The sequence below is a fragment of the Apteryx mantelli genome, unplaced genomic scaffold (assembly GCF_036417845.1).
Source record: "Apteryx mantelli isolate bAptMan1 unplaced genomic scaffold, bAptMan1.hap1 HAP1_SCAFFOLD_40, whole genome shotgun sequence".
NCBI classification, from domain to species: Eukaryota; Metazoa; Chordata; class Aves; order Apterygiformes; family Apterygidae; genus Apteryx; species Apteryx mantelli.
In genome coordinates, this window is record NW_027118755.1 from 1,376,086 (window position 1) to 1,395,393 (window position 19,308).

A 19,308-nucleotide genomic window follows, 5' to 3' on the forward strand; every position below is an offset into this window, starting at 1 on the left:
GTGCCTCCGGGGACTCCGCTACTCCCCTATCATGCACTGGGAAATGATCATGACAGACTGCCAGGCAAGAGAACACAATTCACACTGCCTAGTGTGCTATTCGAGAAGCATCTAGCCTTTGAAATTTCCTGCAATTCAACAGATCGATTCTTAAAAAGCCCTTCTACTATCAAGTTGCTTGCTTAATCAGACACACACACACCTATTTTTTAGGGGTTGCTACGTTGAACGGCTGGGCAAAGAATGAGCCAAACCAAAAGACTCAAGATCTCAAAAGCAACACAGTGCTTTGCAGAAACTTACAGACCCACACCTGCAGAACAGCGGAGCATGTTCAGCTCTCTGCTATGTCTGGTGCCCAGACCAATTCACCTTCACCTGACAGACCTGGCAATGTGGCTCGTGGACCTTGCCCTAGCCCCCGAAAGAAAGGCACTTTTAACAAAGCCGCACTTGATGCCCTTGAGCTAAGGCTGCCAGAAGCAGCCTTCATTTGAGGCACTCAGAAGGTCACCTGCTGGCAGACAGCTTTAAAAGAGGAGAAGATGCAGGCCTTCGATGCTGCTCTGCTCGTCCAGATGCTTTCGCCATCAAGCAGCCCCACGTGGTAAACACCTGTCAGTCACAAACCAAAGCTCTATTTACACTTGGAACTTGCTCATGCCGGAAGAGTTGTGTGCAAGCAGGGCTCCAGTGCTTCAGGCATGCAAGCGCTTCTGAGGCTGCAGACTACTTGGGAAGGGTGGCAAGCCAACCCTGGGCATCTCCCGGGCTTTTTTAGCGCTTCGTGAGACCTTAACCAGCTGCCTCCCTCCACAGGGCTGCCTGCTCCACTCCGAGGGTCGGGCACACATGCCATCATTGTCTCTCCACTCTTCTTCTTGGCAAGAGAGAACGATGGAAGAGGGGCCTCCGAACAGATGAAGAGTCCTTCCCCGGGACATGCTCCTTTCTCCTGAAGGAAGCTTCTCCACTTCGTGGGGCGAACAGGGCAGGCTAGCCACTGCCTCTCCCCAGGCTTAGGAGAACTGGCTTCAGCTCTGGGCAAAAGCAAGGCACCCTCTTCCCATCCCCACTCCCCTTGCTCGGAGGCACGTGCAAGCGGGCCACCCCTCTCTCAGGGACCTCCTGCTCCTACTTGCGCTCCTCTGGCCACAGCCGTCTATGTGGACCCAGGCAGAAGGAAGCACTGCGTCTCTCGTAAAGAGCCACCGTTACTTGCAGCCTCTACAGACACTCACCAAAAAGGCAGCAAAACAGAGCAAGCAGCACCAGCAGAACCGTCTTCCAAGCCTTCATTTGCCTATGGAGGAGCACGGAGGAAAAGAAGGCTGAAGCTGGCTGCAGCTCTGCAGCTCCTAAGCACACTCCAGAGCAGCAGTAGCGACTGCAGCTCTTGCAGCTGCCATTCCTGACTTGGGAAGTGGCCTGCTCCCGCACGAGCTCCAGCCAGTGGTCGAGTTTTCACCCGCAGTGGCAATGGGGCATTCGGGAGGGCGAGCATTGGAACTGAGCAGCTAGGGATGGAGGATTAACTCCAGAACAGGAGAAGCAGTGCCAAGGAAAGCTAGGGCCGTGCTTCCTGCCTATGGCAGTAGAGGCGATTCTTTGCAGACGGAAGGCACATCATTCACACCTCTTTCTCCTGCCCACCATCCAATCGGTGCTTGCGCCCATACACTTCTCCCCCCACTCGCAAGAAAAGATTCTCCCTCAGCTTTACCTTGCAGTAGTGCCCACAACTTGGAGCACAAAGCGCTGAGGAAACATCACGCTCAGCAGCAGGAAATGCAAGATGAGCCCGAAAGCTCCTGAAAAACAGTCAAGATGCAAAAAGTGCAGTGAGCTCATGCAGAATTCTACGTTAAGGTTCTACTCGTCCTCTTGGTGTCGGCAGAGGGCAGGAGGCATTCTCCTCTTTCGGGCACTTGCTCCTGCTTCTGTCAGTTGCTCTGCAGCTGCAAGCAGCACAGGGCAAGGGAAATGAATTCCCTTCAGTCCAAAAATCACTAATTCATGAGGTCATTTTTCCCTGTTAGGGCTACAGAGGGTCGGCCTCTTAGTTCATGAGCAGAGCTGCCTGTCATGGTCCCTAGGACCTTGCGGCACAGCCTAAGGCCAGGGCTTCTGGCAGCTCCTGCTCTGCCTCTGACCACCTCGTTCACCTTCCATGAAACGATCCGCATAGCGAATGTAAATAAGCAGAGGGAGCTGCACTTAAGAATCGTCTCAGCTTCCTTTTACCTGGACGCTGAAGCTGGCGTTGGTCCTGCCCGTAGACTCCAGGGCTCTGGAGAACAGGCCCTTGGCTCGCAGGTTGCCTACGAGAAAGAAAAGGGTCTGAGGCACACAGGGCACGCGCTATCTGCTGTTGCCTTCAGCCAGCTTTACACTGAGCTCGGAGGCTGTCCTTGTGCTCTTCCCCCGTCCATCCCCCCACACACACACCCCCACCCCAGGCTGATTAGGTGCAAAAGGCACTTGAGGAAAAGAGAGGAGGCTTCCGAAAACTCTCCAAAGCAGCACATCCGTACCAGCGTACGTCTTGGCCTTGGTTTCTGAACATAGGTGCAGAGACGCAGCTGCCAAGCACCCTGTTCGCTCAGCTGTGGCCCAAAAGCGCTCTGATCTCCTTGCCCTCACGACAGAGAGTGAGCAAGCGGCAGGGGCAGCCCGCAGCTGCCGCCCTGCTCTTGCTACCTCACACAGCGGCGATGGCTTGTGATGTCAACAGCGGTCGGTGACGTCACAGCAGAAAAGGCAGCGCCACGTTTCCAGGCCAAGCTCAAGCTGACAGGAAACAGGAGTTGCTCTCCTCTTCAGCAGAGAGGCAATCCTCGGAAATCACAATGTCTCCTACCAAGTATTCAACTCTTTGAAGTCCCAGCCAGGAGGGAGCGATTTGGCAGCCACCAGCAGCCTTGTCTAGTGCCTGCTTTGACACTTTTTGAGCCCCAGGGCCTTCAGAGCTAACTGAAGTGAGCAACCACGTACACTCAGCAGTTCTCTGCCAGGGGCTCAGCTTCACGGTGGCGGCTCTTTGCTTGTAGCCTGAGCAAGGCACGGTGCCATAAGAGAAGGGCTGGGCCTGCAGCTTGGCCTCTGCTTGCTGCTCTGGGCACCGGGCTCTTGACTGCAGAGGACAGGAGACATGCTTAGAGGAGGGCAAGGGAGCATATCTGACTCTAGCTTTGTTTGCTACCTCATGGCATCTCCAGGGACTGCAATCAGCCCCCAATTTCCCTATGGAAAACGAAGGCTTTATTTTTTTCCCCCCAAAGTAACGATTCACGGAGTCAGCAAAGAGTTTTGGTGCCACGCCAGGACAGTCTGGCAAATTAAGTTTGAGGCAAGAAAACAGTGCTGGCTGCCAGTGCCCACCTGTGCTCACTAAGCAGTGCCAATGAAAGCTAGGGCCGTGCTTCCTGCCTATGGCAGTAGAGGCAATTCTCTGGAGACGGAAGGGACACCATTCACACCTGTTTCTCCTGACCACCATCCAGTCAGTACTTGTGCCAACACAGTTCTCCCCCCTCTCTCAAGAAAAAGATGCCTGTCGTGGGTCTGTCAACCTGAGAAGTGCTACTACGTGTTCCTACATCTCCAGCAGTGAGAGTCACCTCTGTCTTCCTTGCATGAGCCCCCTGCAACACACAGCAGGGACTCATTCAACTAGCCCAGAAGGCTGTGGAAAAGGAAAGCTAACACAGCCACCCCCTACATTACACACTCTGTCAGTCACTGCGCCTTTCGAGCATGCGGCACCCCTCGACTTTTGACCCTGTCTCTCCTGCCACTGGGGACCTTCAAATGCACATCTCGTCCAGCTAGACAGCAAGCGCTCTGCAAGGTGCCCTGCCTTCGCTGCTCGGGTGCTCTAGCCGCACCTGACGATTTGTGGGCATAATCGGGCATCTGCACTTGCTTACCTTCCAGCTTCTCCAGCGCTTCGTTGGTTACCTTGTGCACGTCCTGGGAAGGAACACATAGGAGAGCGGCTCTTAGCAGGAAAACGAACGGGCAGCCAGGCGCATCCCAGCCCCCCCAACAAGGCCAGCCAAGGTGAACTTGGCTGCTCAGCTCCTCGCTCCTCACCTGCTTGCCTAGCAAGAGCGCACCACACAGAGCAAAAACACCCTTCGCGACGCCTTCTGCTACGCCCTGCGAAGGGCAGAGGCACCAAACCTCACACGGCTCGACGGGGAGCATAAATCCCTCCGTGGCCGGGAGTATTCTTGCTGCGCTTCGGTGGGCCTGCACAGCCGACCCCAGCCCGGCCAGCACGCCGCGACGGCAGGCAGCCTGCGCCCCCGAGAGCAGCCCCCGCTGAGCACACGTCCCGGGCCCACGCCCAGCTGCGGACTGCCTGAGGAGGGCAGCGGACGGGCTGCCCTGCGCCTCGGCCCTCACCGCCGCCGGGGCCGGGGCCGGGGCCGCGACACCCCCCCGCGCCAGCCACCACCAGGCAACATGGCGGGGGGCGGGGCTTGCGCGCCTCCCCCGCCCGCCTCCCCGCCGCGGCTCCGGGGCGTGCTGGCCGCAGGCCACGCCCCCTGCAGATGGGGCGGGGTGAGGCGGGGCGTCGACCGGCCCTGAGCCGCCGCCGCCGTCGCCATGGGGACGGCGGGCGGTTGGGCGGCTTCGTGCGGGGCTGGTCGGTTCCGCCGGTGCACGGAGGGGTCGCGAGGGAGCTGGGCGGCCGCGGCGGCGAGGAGCGCGCAGCCCTTGGGCGTCGCTGCCTGGCGCGGAGCCGCGCGGCGGTGGGGGGGCGCAGCCCGGGCCGGCTTTCGCTCTCGTCTCTCCCCGAGGCAGGTCCCCGGGATGAGGAGCGCCGTCAAGGAGCCGCCCGCACCCCGCAGCCGCTGCTATGCTGCTCGCGGCAAGCACCGCGCCTCTGCCGGCCCCGGCCCCGGCCCCGGCCCCGGCCGCGCTCGCTTGTGCCCCCGAGCGGGAGGGCTGCGGCTGCAGCGCGCCGCGCTCTGAGGTGTATCCCACGTTGCTCGCCCTGCGGCTTGCCTGGGCCATAAGTGAGAAGGCTGTTGGATGCTTGTTGTCGTTGTTTTCCCTAGCTCGTATACCGAAGGTATTCGTGGGCATTTTCTGATGGCACTTTCCAGCGTTTGCAGTGCACGAAGCGATGTTAGATTGACACGGTACATGTCAAAGAATGACACGGTACATGTCAAAAGGACAACAGTTTGCCAGGGTCAGGGAAGGCAAAGTACTCTGTGAAACTTGGCAAGTAGATGATACAGGACAGTACAATATTGTCCTATCGCCCTACCCTACTGTCACCGAAATCGGCAGTAAAACTCCTTAACACCAAGGTAGTATTAAGAAGCAGGCATTCTCTTCATTACGGCGCCGGGTGCACGGGGGATCGCTCCGCCCAACGTGCACGCCCCATGTTGCATTAGCCAAAGTTTATAGTGCTTTGTTACATATGTTACGAAAAGGTGATTTCGATGACACATACATATGCCTTAAATTTCCCGGAATGATTAGACATATTCATTCTATTTCCTGGAACTAATTATCATATTTACATAGTCATTACGCATGCGGGCTGAGTCTCCAGGGGGCTTCTATGGGGGTCTCTGGTGGTCCCTAGTGCTTGCTGAAGAGGTGCCTTTTCCATGAACTCTGAGCTCCTTTTCCAGATATGGTCTCGGCTTGGCTCATTCCTTTGCTTGACAAAGGTGTCTTGTTCCTAACCTTGCTTTCAGCTGGTTTCTGCTGGTTTAGCTGTACTCCTTTAGGATGTAGCAGTTACAGTTGCGAGAATTGTGTGTTTGGGTGCGTTCTTGTCTGAAGCTCCTGGTAGGAGGCAAGAGTGTTGCACCGACCCTCAGATCGAAAGTTAATCTAAATGGAACTATTTGTAGCAACACAGGATGGGAAGCTGCACGTGGATTTGACAGTAGACTGAAACGGGTTCCTACAGTGGCAGGAGATCGTTTGCATTGTAATACTAATGACACTTTTGAGATTCGTAAACTTCACACCTACTGGCTATGCAGTCGAGGACGGACCTGCCCTAGCATGCCTAGAGCTTCAGAGTTACGCAGTATGAAACAGTCACCTGGTACCTGCATCTAGCAACGTAGCCATGGTAAGGAGGCACGAGGCTATGACAACGGTTTGGGATGTGCATGTGTACGCACCCTCAAAGCTAGTCACTTCGAAGACGATGTAAATTTTGGACCTGGCAACGTTTGCCGTTGTAAGGTGACATATGTTTCCGACCAAATCACCAAGCAGACTTACGGGTTAGCTTCTCATTTGACTGAACAGACGATGTCTTACTTTGCAGCGTTTAGTACTTCAGTAACACTTGCAGAAGCCTTCCATCAGCTAGACAACTTTGTCAAACAAAACACCAAGGTTACTCAACATCTGTCTGAAACTGGAAAACGCTTCGAAGAGAGAGACGTGGAAGTGATGTATGATAATAATGAACTGGTTCGATTAGCAAAAGTAGAAACCAGTACTGGGACTAATGTTACATCCTATGCTCATGCTGTTAATCGTCACTGTAGTGTTCCTTGTTGTAACCTTGATATGGATCTCTTCTCTTAAAAATCCAGTAGTACGCATGAATGAAATACCACCTCAAGTTAAATCACATACTAAACTATTGTAAATTACCACATTCACATACATATATATATATACATATCTGTGTGTGTGTGTGTGTGTGTGTGTGTGTGTATATCTCAGTGTTCTGACCCTCACCGTGCACAGGCAAGAGGGCTGGTCACTCATACGGTGAGTGTATTAAGCTCACTGTGCAACAGCAGGAATCGTTAACTGTTGGTCTGAGCCAAGGAGCGGAAGGTGACTGACCAATAAAGCCCTACGATGGAGGAAGGCTCAGAGGAGATGGGCAAGGGTGATGTGCCCATGAAGTTCAGGGGATCATGGAGGGTGTGACTGTCCACAGCTGTTGCACAGAAAGCTGACTTGATCTCAACACCAAGGGCACCGGGGCTGGCCTTTGTTTTAGATAAACAGCTATGTCGCGATAGTGAGCATATTCTAGAGAGCAGTAACGGGAATCACATCGGTATTGTGACTGAACTGTCCATTGCAATTGCTGCATTAGGCTCAGTGGAACTGAGACCCGTATTACCTGTCTTGTGATTGCAGTGCATTGCTGTATCACTCTGCCAAAGCAAGAATCTAGTGTAACATCAACTATCTTCAAAGAAGTAAATTTTGGTATGAAGCATTCCACCCTCCATAGTCCATGCGTGGAACATTTAAAAGACCTTGGTCAGGGAGTCCCTCTGACCTCTGAAACCACCTCCTGCAGCCCATACGTGTCACGTCACGCACGGCATAAGGAACCAGGGACAGCAGTGGCTCGCTAAAATGGCCTGGCAAACTGCTGCTTTGCTCTCCCACTGTCCTCCGAGTCTAGGAGCATTTCTGCATTTACACTTTAAGGAAAGCTCTCTTGCTTTCCCCGGTTTCCTCCCCGCTTTCCTCATTCTCCAGCAATAGCCCTTCGCTGTGCGCGAAAAATGCTGGAAGGACTGGCGAAGGCCTAGCCAGTTCTGCGGGTGACATCTTAATTACGGCAACGAGTCGATCAGAGTGCCAAGAAGGATTTCAAGAGGCGCCGTCAAGGACAGAGCAGTCTGCCTCAAAAGGAGGCAGGAAAGGCACACTAAGTAGCCCATCACCACTGCTGCTCAAATCTTGCAGGCTTTATTCAGTGAACTCTGTTGTTTCCAGCAGAGTGCCACGCAGAGTCCTCTTCGGTGGGTACCGCATCACCGTGGACCCTCAGTCGATACACGCATGTGTATTGCGGGTGGCCCCAGTTGCTCAGCACCTCCAGCTTCACGTATTGTATGGAGTCAGAGCGCTCGTTCTGAAATGAGAAGAAAGCAGCTGTCTTTTCCTCTCTATCCTTTGACTACTTAGAGCTGCTCCCCTGCCAGCTACACTTCTCCTCCTCTTCCTCCTCTCCTACGCTTCTCCTGCCTCTTCCTCACCGTACCTTCAGCTGGAAAGTCTGAAAGGGATGTTCTGCAGCCATGTACGTGAACTCTCCTAGGAACAGCCCCTGCTCCTCGTTTTCTGCCTTCATCCCCTACACAAAGACGGGGGGGGAGAAAACAAGAGAGTGAGGTACGCAGCGGGAAGACGCAGCTTCCCTAGGGGAACTAACGAAGCGGCCAGAATGAGGCCTAGGTGGCAGTGTTGGGAAGAGCAACTTTGGGTGTGCAGCAAAGAGAATTGGCACCAAGGAGGAAAGAGCAAGTAGGGGCAAGCTTCATTATTTGGGAGGAGTCGTGGCAGAGCCAGTGTGCCAGCTCCCGTAACTCAGGGCTCGTTTAGTACCGCGTGGCCCCCGAAATGGGAAGCTTTGCTTCAAGTGCACACCACAAAGGAAAGGAGTGTAAAGGAAATGGAGTAACTCAAAGCAATTTGTTTCTTCTCCAGGCTCGGAGGAAGTCACAGGCCTGGGAGAACCCTCCCGGCATTGCGGGACCTCTATTCACCCGCCCACCGCTGCCCTTGCTGCAAGGCTTAGAAATGCTCCTCACAACCCCCCGACTCTAGAAACCACTTACATAGACAGCAAAGTCCTTTGGAGCACTGGAGATGTTTTCTCCAGGGGACACTCTCACTGAAATATGTTCCAGAGTAACAGCTCGTGGAAAGATTGCTTTAGGCAGCTTGATGAAGACATGACCCTGACTCCCGGTGAAAGACCAGCAGTTTCCTGGCTGATTTGCAGGCTGAAAGAAGAACAATGCACACTGTTCGTGTGGCAAAGGGAAACTCTCAACAGTGGATTTGGTCCCCCCCGCCAGCTTGCTTGCTCTCTGTTTCTTGCTGGCCCTACCTCAAGGAGAACCTCAGGAGACTTCATGGAGTGCAGCAATGGCAGCCCAGCCCAGTAGAGTATTCCTTTGGTATTGCGGAAGGAGGCAGAAGTCTTGGAATGCACGATGGTAGCCCCTGAAACACGAATGCACCCATCAAGTCCTGCCTTCCCTCGAGGACTGCATCTGTTTCTAGGGCTGTGATCTATCCGGAGCATCTCAGGAACCACGCAGGCTGCCGACCTGTCCTCACACAAGCAACAGAGACGCTCCCCTACGACACTTATTTCAGTTCCTGACATGCATGAACGCCAGGCAGACTCAGAGAGAAAAGGACTTCTTGAACAACCGTCTTGTATGTGAACAGTCGCAGCCCTGCTACCTGCCTCCTTTCCCTCCACTCTTACTTCCATGGACTCCACATAGGGCTCCCCAAGGAGGAACCAAGGGATGCCCGCATAGCTGTGTCCTAATGAACACTGCCACCGTGATGCCTCTTTGCACTGCACTGTCAACTTGAAAAATGCTACTATGTCTTCCTAGATCTCCGGCAGTGATAGTCACCTCTGTCTTCCTTGCGTGAGCCCCCTGCAACACACAGCAGGGACTCGTTCAGCTGTGCTAATGGGCCGTGGAAAAGGAAAGCTAACATAGGCCTAAGCATAGACAGGAGGTGCCCTGGCTTGCTTCTTCCTGTGCCTTTAGAGCCGCACCTGATGCTTTGCGGGCAAAATCCGGCATCTGGACTTGGTTATATTCCAGCTTCTCCAGTGCTTCATCGATTAACTTCTGAGCATCCTGGCAAGGAACACAAAAGAGAGCAGGTATTAGCGGCAAGGAGGCACATGCCAGCTCCCCTACTGGGCCAGCTAAGGTGAACTTGGCTGTTGCACTCTGCCCTAAGGAGCTTGGCAATTCCCTGAAAAGCTCCCAGGTTTGCTCGGCTCTCATTGGCCAGTATCAGAAGAGCGGGGCTGCTCACTCCAGCGCTCCGAAAGCTGAAGTTGCGGCAACGTCTTTCTTCCTCTTACAATGCACAGGGGCAGGCCATTGGCAGCGGCCTCTCTCTGGCTCGCCACCAGCTCCCTCCTTGCTTTGCAGGAGCTCCTCCTGGAGCTGAAGGACACCTTTTCTAGGGCACAACACTTGTGCTGACAGTGCCTGCACAGGGGTCGTAGGAGGCCGAGCAAACGGCCCAGGAGAGAGCCTTCATGGCCCACAGCGCTTATGACCCAGCCCCTTTTCCAACTGCATTCCCCAGAGCAGGAGAGCAGCAACCCTGGCTGGAACAGCGGCTTGCCCCTGCGTCAGCAAAGCCAACGTGAACCCAAGGCTGCCAGGCGCCACTCAGGCAGCTGCGTTACAAGGTCTCCCGGAGAACTGGCTGCCACATCAGCAGCAGGTGGAAATAGGGGCTGCAGGGACTGTCCTTCCAGTTTGTTACCAGAGATGATACCTAGACTGAGAGGAAGAGGAGCTGAAGACAAGTGCAACTCCCTTTGCGGCCCTCTGCTGCCCTGCAAGGAGCATGCAGCCACAGAAGAAGCAACTGCAGAGACCCATCCTACTTGTTGCAGCAGCACAAGCCTTTCTGCTGCCTCTGGCAGGGAACCCTACTAGCATACGTGCCGGGCTGCGGAAAAAAAATCTCTGACGAGAGCCTCCTGCAATGGCCCCTTACCCGTCCTGTCATGCCCGGGAGCTCAGTCTGCTTCAGGGCTTCGGCGAGAGCGCGCCGGGCAATGTCCTTTGTGCTCCATCGCAGAGCGTGAAGGACTTCCTGGAGCTCACGCAGCTGTCCTTGGAGGGTCTCGATTTCACCGAGTACTGCTCCTAACACCTCATCCGCTTGCCTGGAAGAAGTGCGCCACAGAGACAGAGACCACTGTTCTGGCGGGCTGCTGCTATGCCACGGGAATGGGAGAGAGGCAACAAAGCTCCCTGAGGTGACTGGCAGCATCAGGTGGCTGGACTCCCATCAGTGGCTGAGAGCTGCAGAAGCAGCTGCAGCATGGCGACTACCCCTATGCCCCTTGTCAAGCAGCAGAAAGGTGGAGCTTCCAACAGCCCAGCCCTAGCTAAGGGGCTCACGCAGGGCTTGCTCCAGGCCTCGAAGGCACCTCGACATAGAGCTGACCACCGGCGAGAAAGGCAAGGCGCAAAGGCAGACAGGGCAGTGGGGGAAGAGCTGTGGGAATTGTGTCGCGTGAAGATGGTGTGAGACGGGACTGGAGCTCCTCTAGAGCATCATCTAGTCAAGAGGAAATCATTTTTACCTCTGCGTCTTCACGTGCACGCCAGAGAGAGGAAACTCCTCCTAGAGGGACAAGAAAGGCAACATTCAGTCCAAACACTAACAGGCCTGCTGCAGAAATGAAGCTCTACGGCCTTTACAGCAACGGCAAGCAAACAGGCACAGACACCGTGCCTCCGGGGACTCCGCTACTCCCCTATCATGCACTGGGAAATGATCACAACAGACTGCCAGGCAAGAGAACACAATTCTCACTGCCTAGTGTGGTATTCGAGAAGCATCTAGCCTTTGAAATTTCCTGCAATTCAACAGATCGATTCTTAAAAAGCCCTTCTACTATCAAGTTGCTTGCTTAATCAGGCACACACACACCTATTTTTTAGGGGTTGCTACGTTGAACGGCTGGGCAAAGAATGAGCCAAACCAAAAGACTCAAGATCTCAAAAGCAACACAGTGCTTTGCAGAAACTTACAGACCCACACCTGCAGAACAGCGGAGCATGTTCAGCTCTCTGCTATGTCTGGTGCCCAGACCAATTCACCTTCACCTGACAGACCTGGCAATGTGGCTCGTGGACCTTGCCCTAGCCCCCGAAAGAAAGGCACTTTTAACAAAGCCGCACTTGATGCCCTTGAGCTAAGGCTGCCAGAAGCAGCCTTCATTTGAGGCACTCAGAAGGTCACCTGCTGGCAGACAGCTTTAAAAGAGGAGAAGATGCAGGCCTTCGATGCTGCTCTGCTCGTCCAGATGCTTTCGTCATCAAGCAGCCCCACGTGGTAAACACCTGTCAGTCACAAACCAAAGCTCTGTTTACACTTGGAACTTGCTCATGCCGGAAGAGTTGTGCGCAAGCAGGGCTCCAGTGCTTCAGGCATGCAAGCGCTTCTGAGGCTGCAGACTACTTGGGAAGGGTGGCAAGCCAACCCTGGGGATCTCCCGGGCTTTTTTAGCACTTCATGAGACCTTAACCAGCTGCCTCCCTCCACAGGGCTGCCTGCTCCACTCCGAGGGTCGGGCACACACGCCATCATTGTCTCTCCACTCTTCTTCTTGGGAAGAGATAACGATGGAAGAGGGGCCTCCGAACAGATGAAGAGTCCTTCCCCGGCACATGCTCCTTTCTCCTGAAGGAAGCTTCTGCACTTCCTGGGGCGAACAGGGCAGGCTAGCCACTGCCTCTCCCCAGGCTTAGGAGAACTGGCTTCAGCTCTGGGCAAAAGCAAGGCACCCTCTTCCCATCCCCACCCCCCTTGCTCGCAGGCACGTGGAAGCGGGCCACCCCTCTCTCAGGGACCTCCTGCTCCTACTTGCACTCCTCTGGCCACAGCCGTCTACGTGGACCCAGGCAGAAGGAAGCACTGGGTCTCTCGTAAAGAACCACCGTTACTTGCAGCCTCTACAGACACTCACCAAAAAGGCAGCAAAACAGAGCAAGCAGCACCAGGAGAACTGTCTTCCGAGCCTTCATTTGCCTATGGAGGAGCACGGAGGAAAAGAAGGCTGAAGCTGCCTGCAGCTCTGCAGCTCCTAAGCACACTCCAGAGCAGCAGTAGCGACTGCAGCTCTTGCAGCTGCCATTCCTGACTTGGGAAGTGGCCTGCTCCCGCACGAGCTCCAGCCAGTGGTCGAGTTTGCACCTGCAGTGCCAATGGGGCATTCGGGAGGGCGAGGATTGGAACTGAGCAGCTAGGGATGGAGGATTAATGCCAGAACAGGAGAAGCAGTGCCAAGGAAAGCTAGGGCCGTGCTTCCTGCCTATGGCAGTAGAGGCGATTCTTTGGAGACGGAAGGGACATCATTCACACCTCTTTCTCCTGCCCACCATCCAATCGGTGCTTGCGCCCATACACTTCTCCCCCCACTCGCAAGAAAAGATTCTCCCTCAGCTTTACCTTGCAGTAGTGCCCACAACTTGGAGCACAAAGCGCTGAGGAAACATCACGCTCAGCAGCAGGAAATGCAAGATGAGCCCGAAAGCTCCTGAAAAACAGTCAAGATGCAAAAAGTCCAGTGAGCTCATGCAGAATTCTACGTTAAGGTTCTACTCGTCCTCTTGGTGTCAGCAGAGGGCAGGAGGCATTCTCCTCTTTCGGGCACTTGCTCCTGCTTCTGTCAGTTGCTCTGCAGCTGCAAGCAGCACAGGGCAAGGGAAATGAATTCCCTTCAGTCCAAAAATCACTAATTCATGAGGTCATTTTTCCCTGTTAGGGCTACAGAGGGTCGGCCTCTTAGTTCATGAGCAGAGCTGCCTTTCATGGTCCCTAGGACCTTGCGGCACAGCCTACGGCCAGGGCTTCTGGCAGCTCCTGCTCTGCCTCTGACCACCTCGTTAGCCTTCCATGAAACGATCCGCATAGCGAATGTAAATAAGCAGAGGGAGCTGCACTTAAGAATCGTCTCAGCTTCCTTTTACCTGGACGCTGAAGCTGGCGTTGGTCCTGCCCGTAGACTCCAGGGCTCTGGAGAACAGGCCCTTGGCTCGCAGGTTGCCTACGAGAAAGAAAAGGGTCTGAGGCACACAGGGCACGCACTATCTGCTGTTGCCTTCAGCCAGCTTTACACTGAGCTCGGAGGCTGTCCTTGTGCTCTTCCCCCGTCCATCCCCCACACACACCCCCACCCCAGGCTGATTAGGTGCAAAAGGCACTTGAGGAAAAGAGAGGAGGCTTCCGAAAACTCTCCAAAGCAGCACATCCGTACCAGCGTACGTCTTGGCCTCGGTTTCTGAACATAGGTGCAGAGACGCAGCTGCCAAACACCCTGTTCGCTCAGGTGTGGCCCAAAAGCGCTCTGATCTCCTTGCCCTCACGACAGAGAGTGAGCAAGCGGCAGGGGCAGCCCGCAGCTGCCGCCCTGCTCTTGCTACCTCACACAGCGGCGATGGCTTGTGATGTCAACGGCGGTCGGTGACGTCACAGCAGAAAAGGCAGCGCCACGTTTCCAGGCCAAGCTCAAGCTGACAGGAAACAGCAGTTGCTCTCCTCTTCAGCAGAGAGGCAATCCTCGGAAATCACAATGTCTCCTACCAAGTATTCAACTCTTTGAAGTCCCAGCCAGGAGGGAGCGATTTGGCAGCCACCAGCAGCCTTGTCTAGTGCCTGCTTTGACACTTTTTGAGCCCCAGGGCCTTCAGAGCTAACTGAAGTGAGCAACCACGTACACTCAGCAGTTCTCTGCCAGGGGCTCAGCTTCACGGTGGCGGCTCTTTTCTTGTAGCCTGAGCAAGGCACGGTGCCATAAGAGAAGGGCTGGGCCTGCAGCTTGGCCTCTGCTTGCTGCTCTGGGCACCGGGCTCTTGACTGCAGAGGACAGGAGACATGCTTAGAGGAGGGCAAGGGAGCATATCTGACTCTAGCTTTGTTTGCTACCTCATGGCATCTCCAGGGACTGCAATCAGCCCCCAATTTCCCTATGGAAAACGAAGGCTTTATTTTTTTCCCCCCAAAGTAACGATTCACGGAGTCAGCAAAGAGTTTTGGTGCCACGCCAGGACAGTCTGGCAAATTAAGTTTGAGGCAAGAAAACAGTGCTGGCTGCCAGTGCCCACCTGTGCTCACTAAGCAGTGCCAATGAAAGCTAGGGCCGTGCTTCCTGCCTATGGCAGTAGAGGCAATTCTCTGGAGACGGAAGGGACACCATTCACACCTGTTTCTCCTGACCACCATCCAGTCAGTACTTGTGCCAACACAGTTCTCCCCCCTCTCTCAAGAAAAAGATGCCTGTCGTGGGTCTGTCAACCGGAGAAGTGCTACTACGTGTTCCTACATCTCCAGCAGTGATAGTCACCTCTGTCTTCCTTGCATGAGCCCCCTGCAACACACAGCAGGGACTCATTCAACTAGCCCAGAAGGCTGTGGAAAAGGAAAGCTAACACAGCCACCCCCTACATTACACACTCTGTCAGTCACTGCGCCTTTCGAGCATGCGGCACCCCTCGACTTTTGACCCTGTCTCTCCTGCCACTGGGGACCTTCAAATGCACATCTCGTCCAGCTAGACAGCAGGCGCTCTGCAAGGTGCCCTGCCTTCGCTGCTCGGGTGCTCTAGCCGCACCTGACGATTTGTGGGCATAATCGGGCATCTGCACTTGCTTACCTTCCAGCTTCTCCAGCACTTCGTTGGTTACCTTGTGCACGTCCTGGGAAGGAACACATAGGAGAGCGGCTCTTAGCGGGAAAACGAACGGGCAGCCAGGCGCATCCCAGCCCCCCCAACAAGGCCAGCCAAGGTGAACTTGGCTGCTCAGCTCCTCGCTCCTCACCTGCTTGCCTAGCAAGAGCGCACCACACAGAGCAAAAACACCCTTCGCGACGCCTTCTGCTACGCCCTGCGAAGGGCAGAGGCACCAAACCTCACACGGCTCGACGGGGAGCATAAATCCCTCCGTGGCCGGGAGTATTCTTGCTGCGCTTCGGTGGGCCTGCACAGCCGACCCCAGCCCGGCCAGCACGCCGCGACGGCAGGCAGCCTGCGCCCCCGAGAGCAGCCCCCGCTGAGCACACGTCCCGGGCCCACGCCCAGCTGCGGACTGCCTGAGGAGGGCAGCGGACGGGCTGCCCTGCGCCTCGGCCCTCACCGCCGCCGGGGCCGGGGCCGCGACAGCCCCCCGCGCCAGCCACCACCAGGCAACATGGCGGGGGGCGGGGCTTGCGCGCCTCCCCCGCCCGCCTCCCCGCCGCGGCTCCGGGGCGTGCTGGCCGCAGGCCACGCCCCCTGCAGATGGGGCGGGGTGAGGCGGGGCGTCGACCGGCCCTGAGCCGCCGCCGCCGTCGCCATGGGGACGGCGGGCGGTTGGGCGGCTTCGCGCGGGGCCGGTCGGTTCCGCCGGTGCACGGAGGGGTCGCGAGGGAGCTGGGCGGCCGCGGCGGCGAGGAGCGCGCAGCCCTTGGGCGTCGCTGCCTGGCGCGGAGCCGCGCGGCGGTGGGGGGGCGCAGCCCGGGCCGGCTTTCGCTCTCGTCTCTCCCTGAGGCAGGTCCCCGGGATGAGGAGCGCCGTCAAGGAGCCGCCCGCACCCCGCAGCCGCTGCTATACTGCTCGCGGCAAGCACCGCGCCTCTGCCGGCCCCGGCCCCGGCCCCGGCCCCGGCCCCGGCCGCGCTCGCTTGTGCCCCCGCGCGGGAGGGCTGCGGCCGCAGCGCGCCGCGCTCTGACGTGTATCCCACGTTGCTCGCCCTGCGGCTTGCCTGGGCCATAAGTGAGAAGGCTGTTGGATGCTTGTTGTCGTTGTTTTCCCTAGCTCGTATACCGAAGGTATTCGTGGGCATTTTCTGATGGCACTTTCCAGCGTTTGCAGTGCACGAAGCGATGTTAGATTGACACGGTACATGTCAAAGAATGACACGGTACATGTCAAAAGGACAACAGTTTGCCAGGGTCAGGGAAGGCAAAGTACTCTGTGAAACTTGGCAAGTAGATGATACAGTACAGTACAATATTGTCCTATCGCCCTACCCTACTGTCACCGAAATCGGCAGTAAAACTCCTTAACACCAATGGAGTATTAAGAAGCAGGCATTCTCTTCATTACAGCGCCGGGTGCACGGGGGATCGCTCCGCCCAACGTGCACGCCCCGTGTTGCATTAGCCAAAGTTTATAGTGCTTTGTTACATATGTTACCAAAAGGCGATTTCGGTGACACATACATATGCCTTACATTTCCCGGAATGATTAGACATATTCATTCTATTTCCTGGAACTAATTATCATATTTACATAGTCATTACGCATGCGGGCTGAGTCTGCAGGGGGCTTCTATGGGGGTCTCTGGTGGTCCCTAGTGCTTGCTGAAGAGGTGCCTTTTCCATGAACTCTGAGCTCCTTTTCCAGATATGGTCTCGGCTTGGCTCATTCCTTTGCTTGACAAAGGTGTCTTGTTCCTAACCTTGCTTTCAGCTGGTTTCTGCTGGTTTCTGCTGGTGTCTTTGGGTGCATTCTTGTCTGAAGCTCCTGGTAGTAGGCAAGAGTGTTGCACCGACCCTCAGATCTAAAGTTAATCTAAATGGAACTATTTGTAGCAACACAGGATGGGAAGCTGCACATGGATTTGACAGTAGACTGAAACGGGTTCCTACAGTGGCAGGAGATCGTTTGCATTGTAATACTAATGACACTTTTGAGATTCGTAAACTTCACACCTACTGGCTATGCAGTCGAGGACGGACCTGCCCTACCATGCCTAGAGCTTCAGAGTTACGCAGTATGAAACAGTCATCTGGTAGCTGCATCTAGCAACGTAGCCATGGTAAGGAGACACGAGGCTATGACAACGGTTTGGGATGTGCGTGTGTACGCGCCCTCAAAGCTAGTCACTTCGAAGACGATGTAAATTTTGGACCTGGCAACGTTTGCCGTTGTAAGGTGACATACGTTTCTGACCAAATCACCAAGCAGACTTACGGGTTAGCTTCTCATTTGACTGAATAAAAGATGTCTTACTTTGCAGCGTTTAGTACTTCAGTAACACTTGCAGAAACCTTCCATCAGCTAGACAACTTTGTCAAACAAAACACCAAGGTTACTCAATGTCGGAACTCTTATCGGTAGTCACGGAAGTAAACCATCCTCTGCTACCAGATGTCGGTAGTCACGGAAGTAAACCATCCTCTGCTACCAGATGTCGGAGTGGGGGGACGGGCCCGGAGTAACGATGAGTCTCAATATGAGTATGGTCGTTCTCCCTTTATTAGAGCTTACACAGAGTATATATAGACAGGCGATAGAGCATGTGCTAGCAATAGCTGTATGATTGGTTTACAGCTTCTGTCCACGCGCCTAAAGCAGATATATGATTGGTGCAAAGTTGCTGTTCACGTGGAGGGGCTTGTCGGCCCCCTCCTTGACTTGTTTACCACTACTTGCCTTCCCCTTTTGTAATGGTCTAGGAATGCTCAAGGACAGTTCACATAGCCGTGGGATCCTCCCTTCATCATGAAGGCAGGATTGCTCACTGCTAAGAAATCATGCCCCTGTTCACTTAACCATTCTTCCACAACTGAGTTGTTCCTGTCTTTGAAAATTGAACAACTGCAGAAACAGTTACAGAAGGAAAAGGAGAAAAGACAAAATTTGGGAGAAAAGGTCGAGATGACGCTTATGCAGGCTCCACGCCTGCCCCCCAACATGGTACAGATTAGGAAACTAATAGTATCCCCTGAAGACTGGGACGGAAACATCTGGGCTGATCCCGATGACAGCGAGCCAGGAGAAGATGACCCTTTGTTCCCCTCAAATCCCCCAACTATGAAGCTAGACCCATTGTTAAAACCCAAGGAAACAAGGGACCTCGGGGTGGTGCTCCATGACATACTATGCAAACCACTCCCTGGGATTCCTTACAATTGACAAATTTGCAAGAGAGAGAGAGCAGGAAAACAGCTGAAACTGAAACTGAATACTTGTGCCAAGTCTGCCTAAGTGGCAGCAACCGAATAACGCTGAGTGAGGATGAACAGCAAACAGCTATTGGGGTCCAGGAGTTTCCTTACATTTAGGACCTGACTCTGCAGATATACCCCATTCTATCACCAGTCGAGTAGCTTACTGGGCTGGAGGAATAGGCACAATGGAGCGAGGTGAACCTTCCATAATCCCCATTACAATTATAAGTGAGCTCTCCACAGCTGTCACAAAAGCTGCTTACATACAAGCCATGCACCAAGAGGACGCGGTGATATCCCAATATCTGCTATAGTAGATTCAGCAGTGTTAAAACCACTCATTAGAGGAGCCCCAGCAATTCTTAAACCCTATTTAATTATAAATTAGGATGAGATAAGAAGAGACACAGAATGCAGTGAAAGACTAGGTGATAACAACACCCCGCCACATACCCCCCCGCAGGCAACTCCCTACATGGGCAGTATTAATACACGGCATTGTTAACCACAGCCGTGAAATGGGCTGGGAAGATCCAACAGATGAGAACAGGAACCTGAAGTCCCGTGGAGGAGATCGTAGGGTGAGACCAGTGATACCCCCATGGGGAACAGAAACTAGATCGAAGGGAAGTAAGCCTAAAGACCCACAAACAGAATCTCGAGAATGGAGAAATGGATTGTGGAGGAAAGCCTTAGCCCTAGGCATTCCCAGAGTCACGATTCAAGGTCAGTCTACTGGCATTATCTTGAGTCTGACTGAAGCATTCCAGAAATGAGATAATGGCGAAAGGAAGGAACGTACTTTGACTCCTCTGGTGCCAGCTCCCAGAGAGAGAG

The 19,308-nt window shown here is 54.6% G+C and overlaps 1 protein-coding gene and 1 long non-coding RNA gene across 2 annotated transcripts; both read right to left on the reverse strand.

Moving 5' to 3' along the window:
* Positions 1-7,697: 7,697 nt before the first annotated feature.
* Positions 7,698-8,713, reverse strand: LOC136996488 (SUN domain-containing protein 3-like). Its single transcript, XM_067317411.1, has 3 exons — positions 8,586-8,713; positions 8,009-8,101; positions 7,698-7,879 (listed from the first exon to the last, which is right to left on the reverse strand). Exons 2-3 carry the CDS (start codon positions 8,096-8,098, stop codon positions 7,718-7,720), a joined length of 252 nt encoding a protein of 83 aa, XP_067173512.1. The 5' UTR covers positions 8,099-8,101; positions 8,586-8,713; the 3' UTR covers positions 7,698-7,717.
* A 1,816-nt stretch (positions 8,714-10,529) lies between these two features.
* On the reverse strand, positions 10,530-11,835 carry LOC136996489 (uncharacterized). The gene is made up of 3 exons (XR_010887563.1): positions 11,779-11,835; positions 11,117-11,157; positions 10,530-10,693 (listed from the first exon to the last, which is right to left on the reverse strand). It is a non-coding gene; the product is annotated as an uncharacterized lncRNA (long non-coding RNA).
* Between the last annotated feature and the right edge of the window lie 7,473 nt (positions 11,836-19,308).

What these genes read in the sequence shown, in the direction of transcription:
- LOC136996488 (XM_067317411.1), bottom strand. Translation starts at nt 8,098, where the DNA reads ATGAAGGCAGAAAACGAGGAGCAGGGGCTGTTCCTAGGAGAGTTCACG. An exon ending in TTCAGACTTTCCAGCTGAAG is followed by an intron (nt 7,880 to 8,008) that starts GTACGGTGAGGA and finishes TTCTCATTTCAG; the next exon opens with AACGAGCGCTCTGACTCCAT.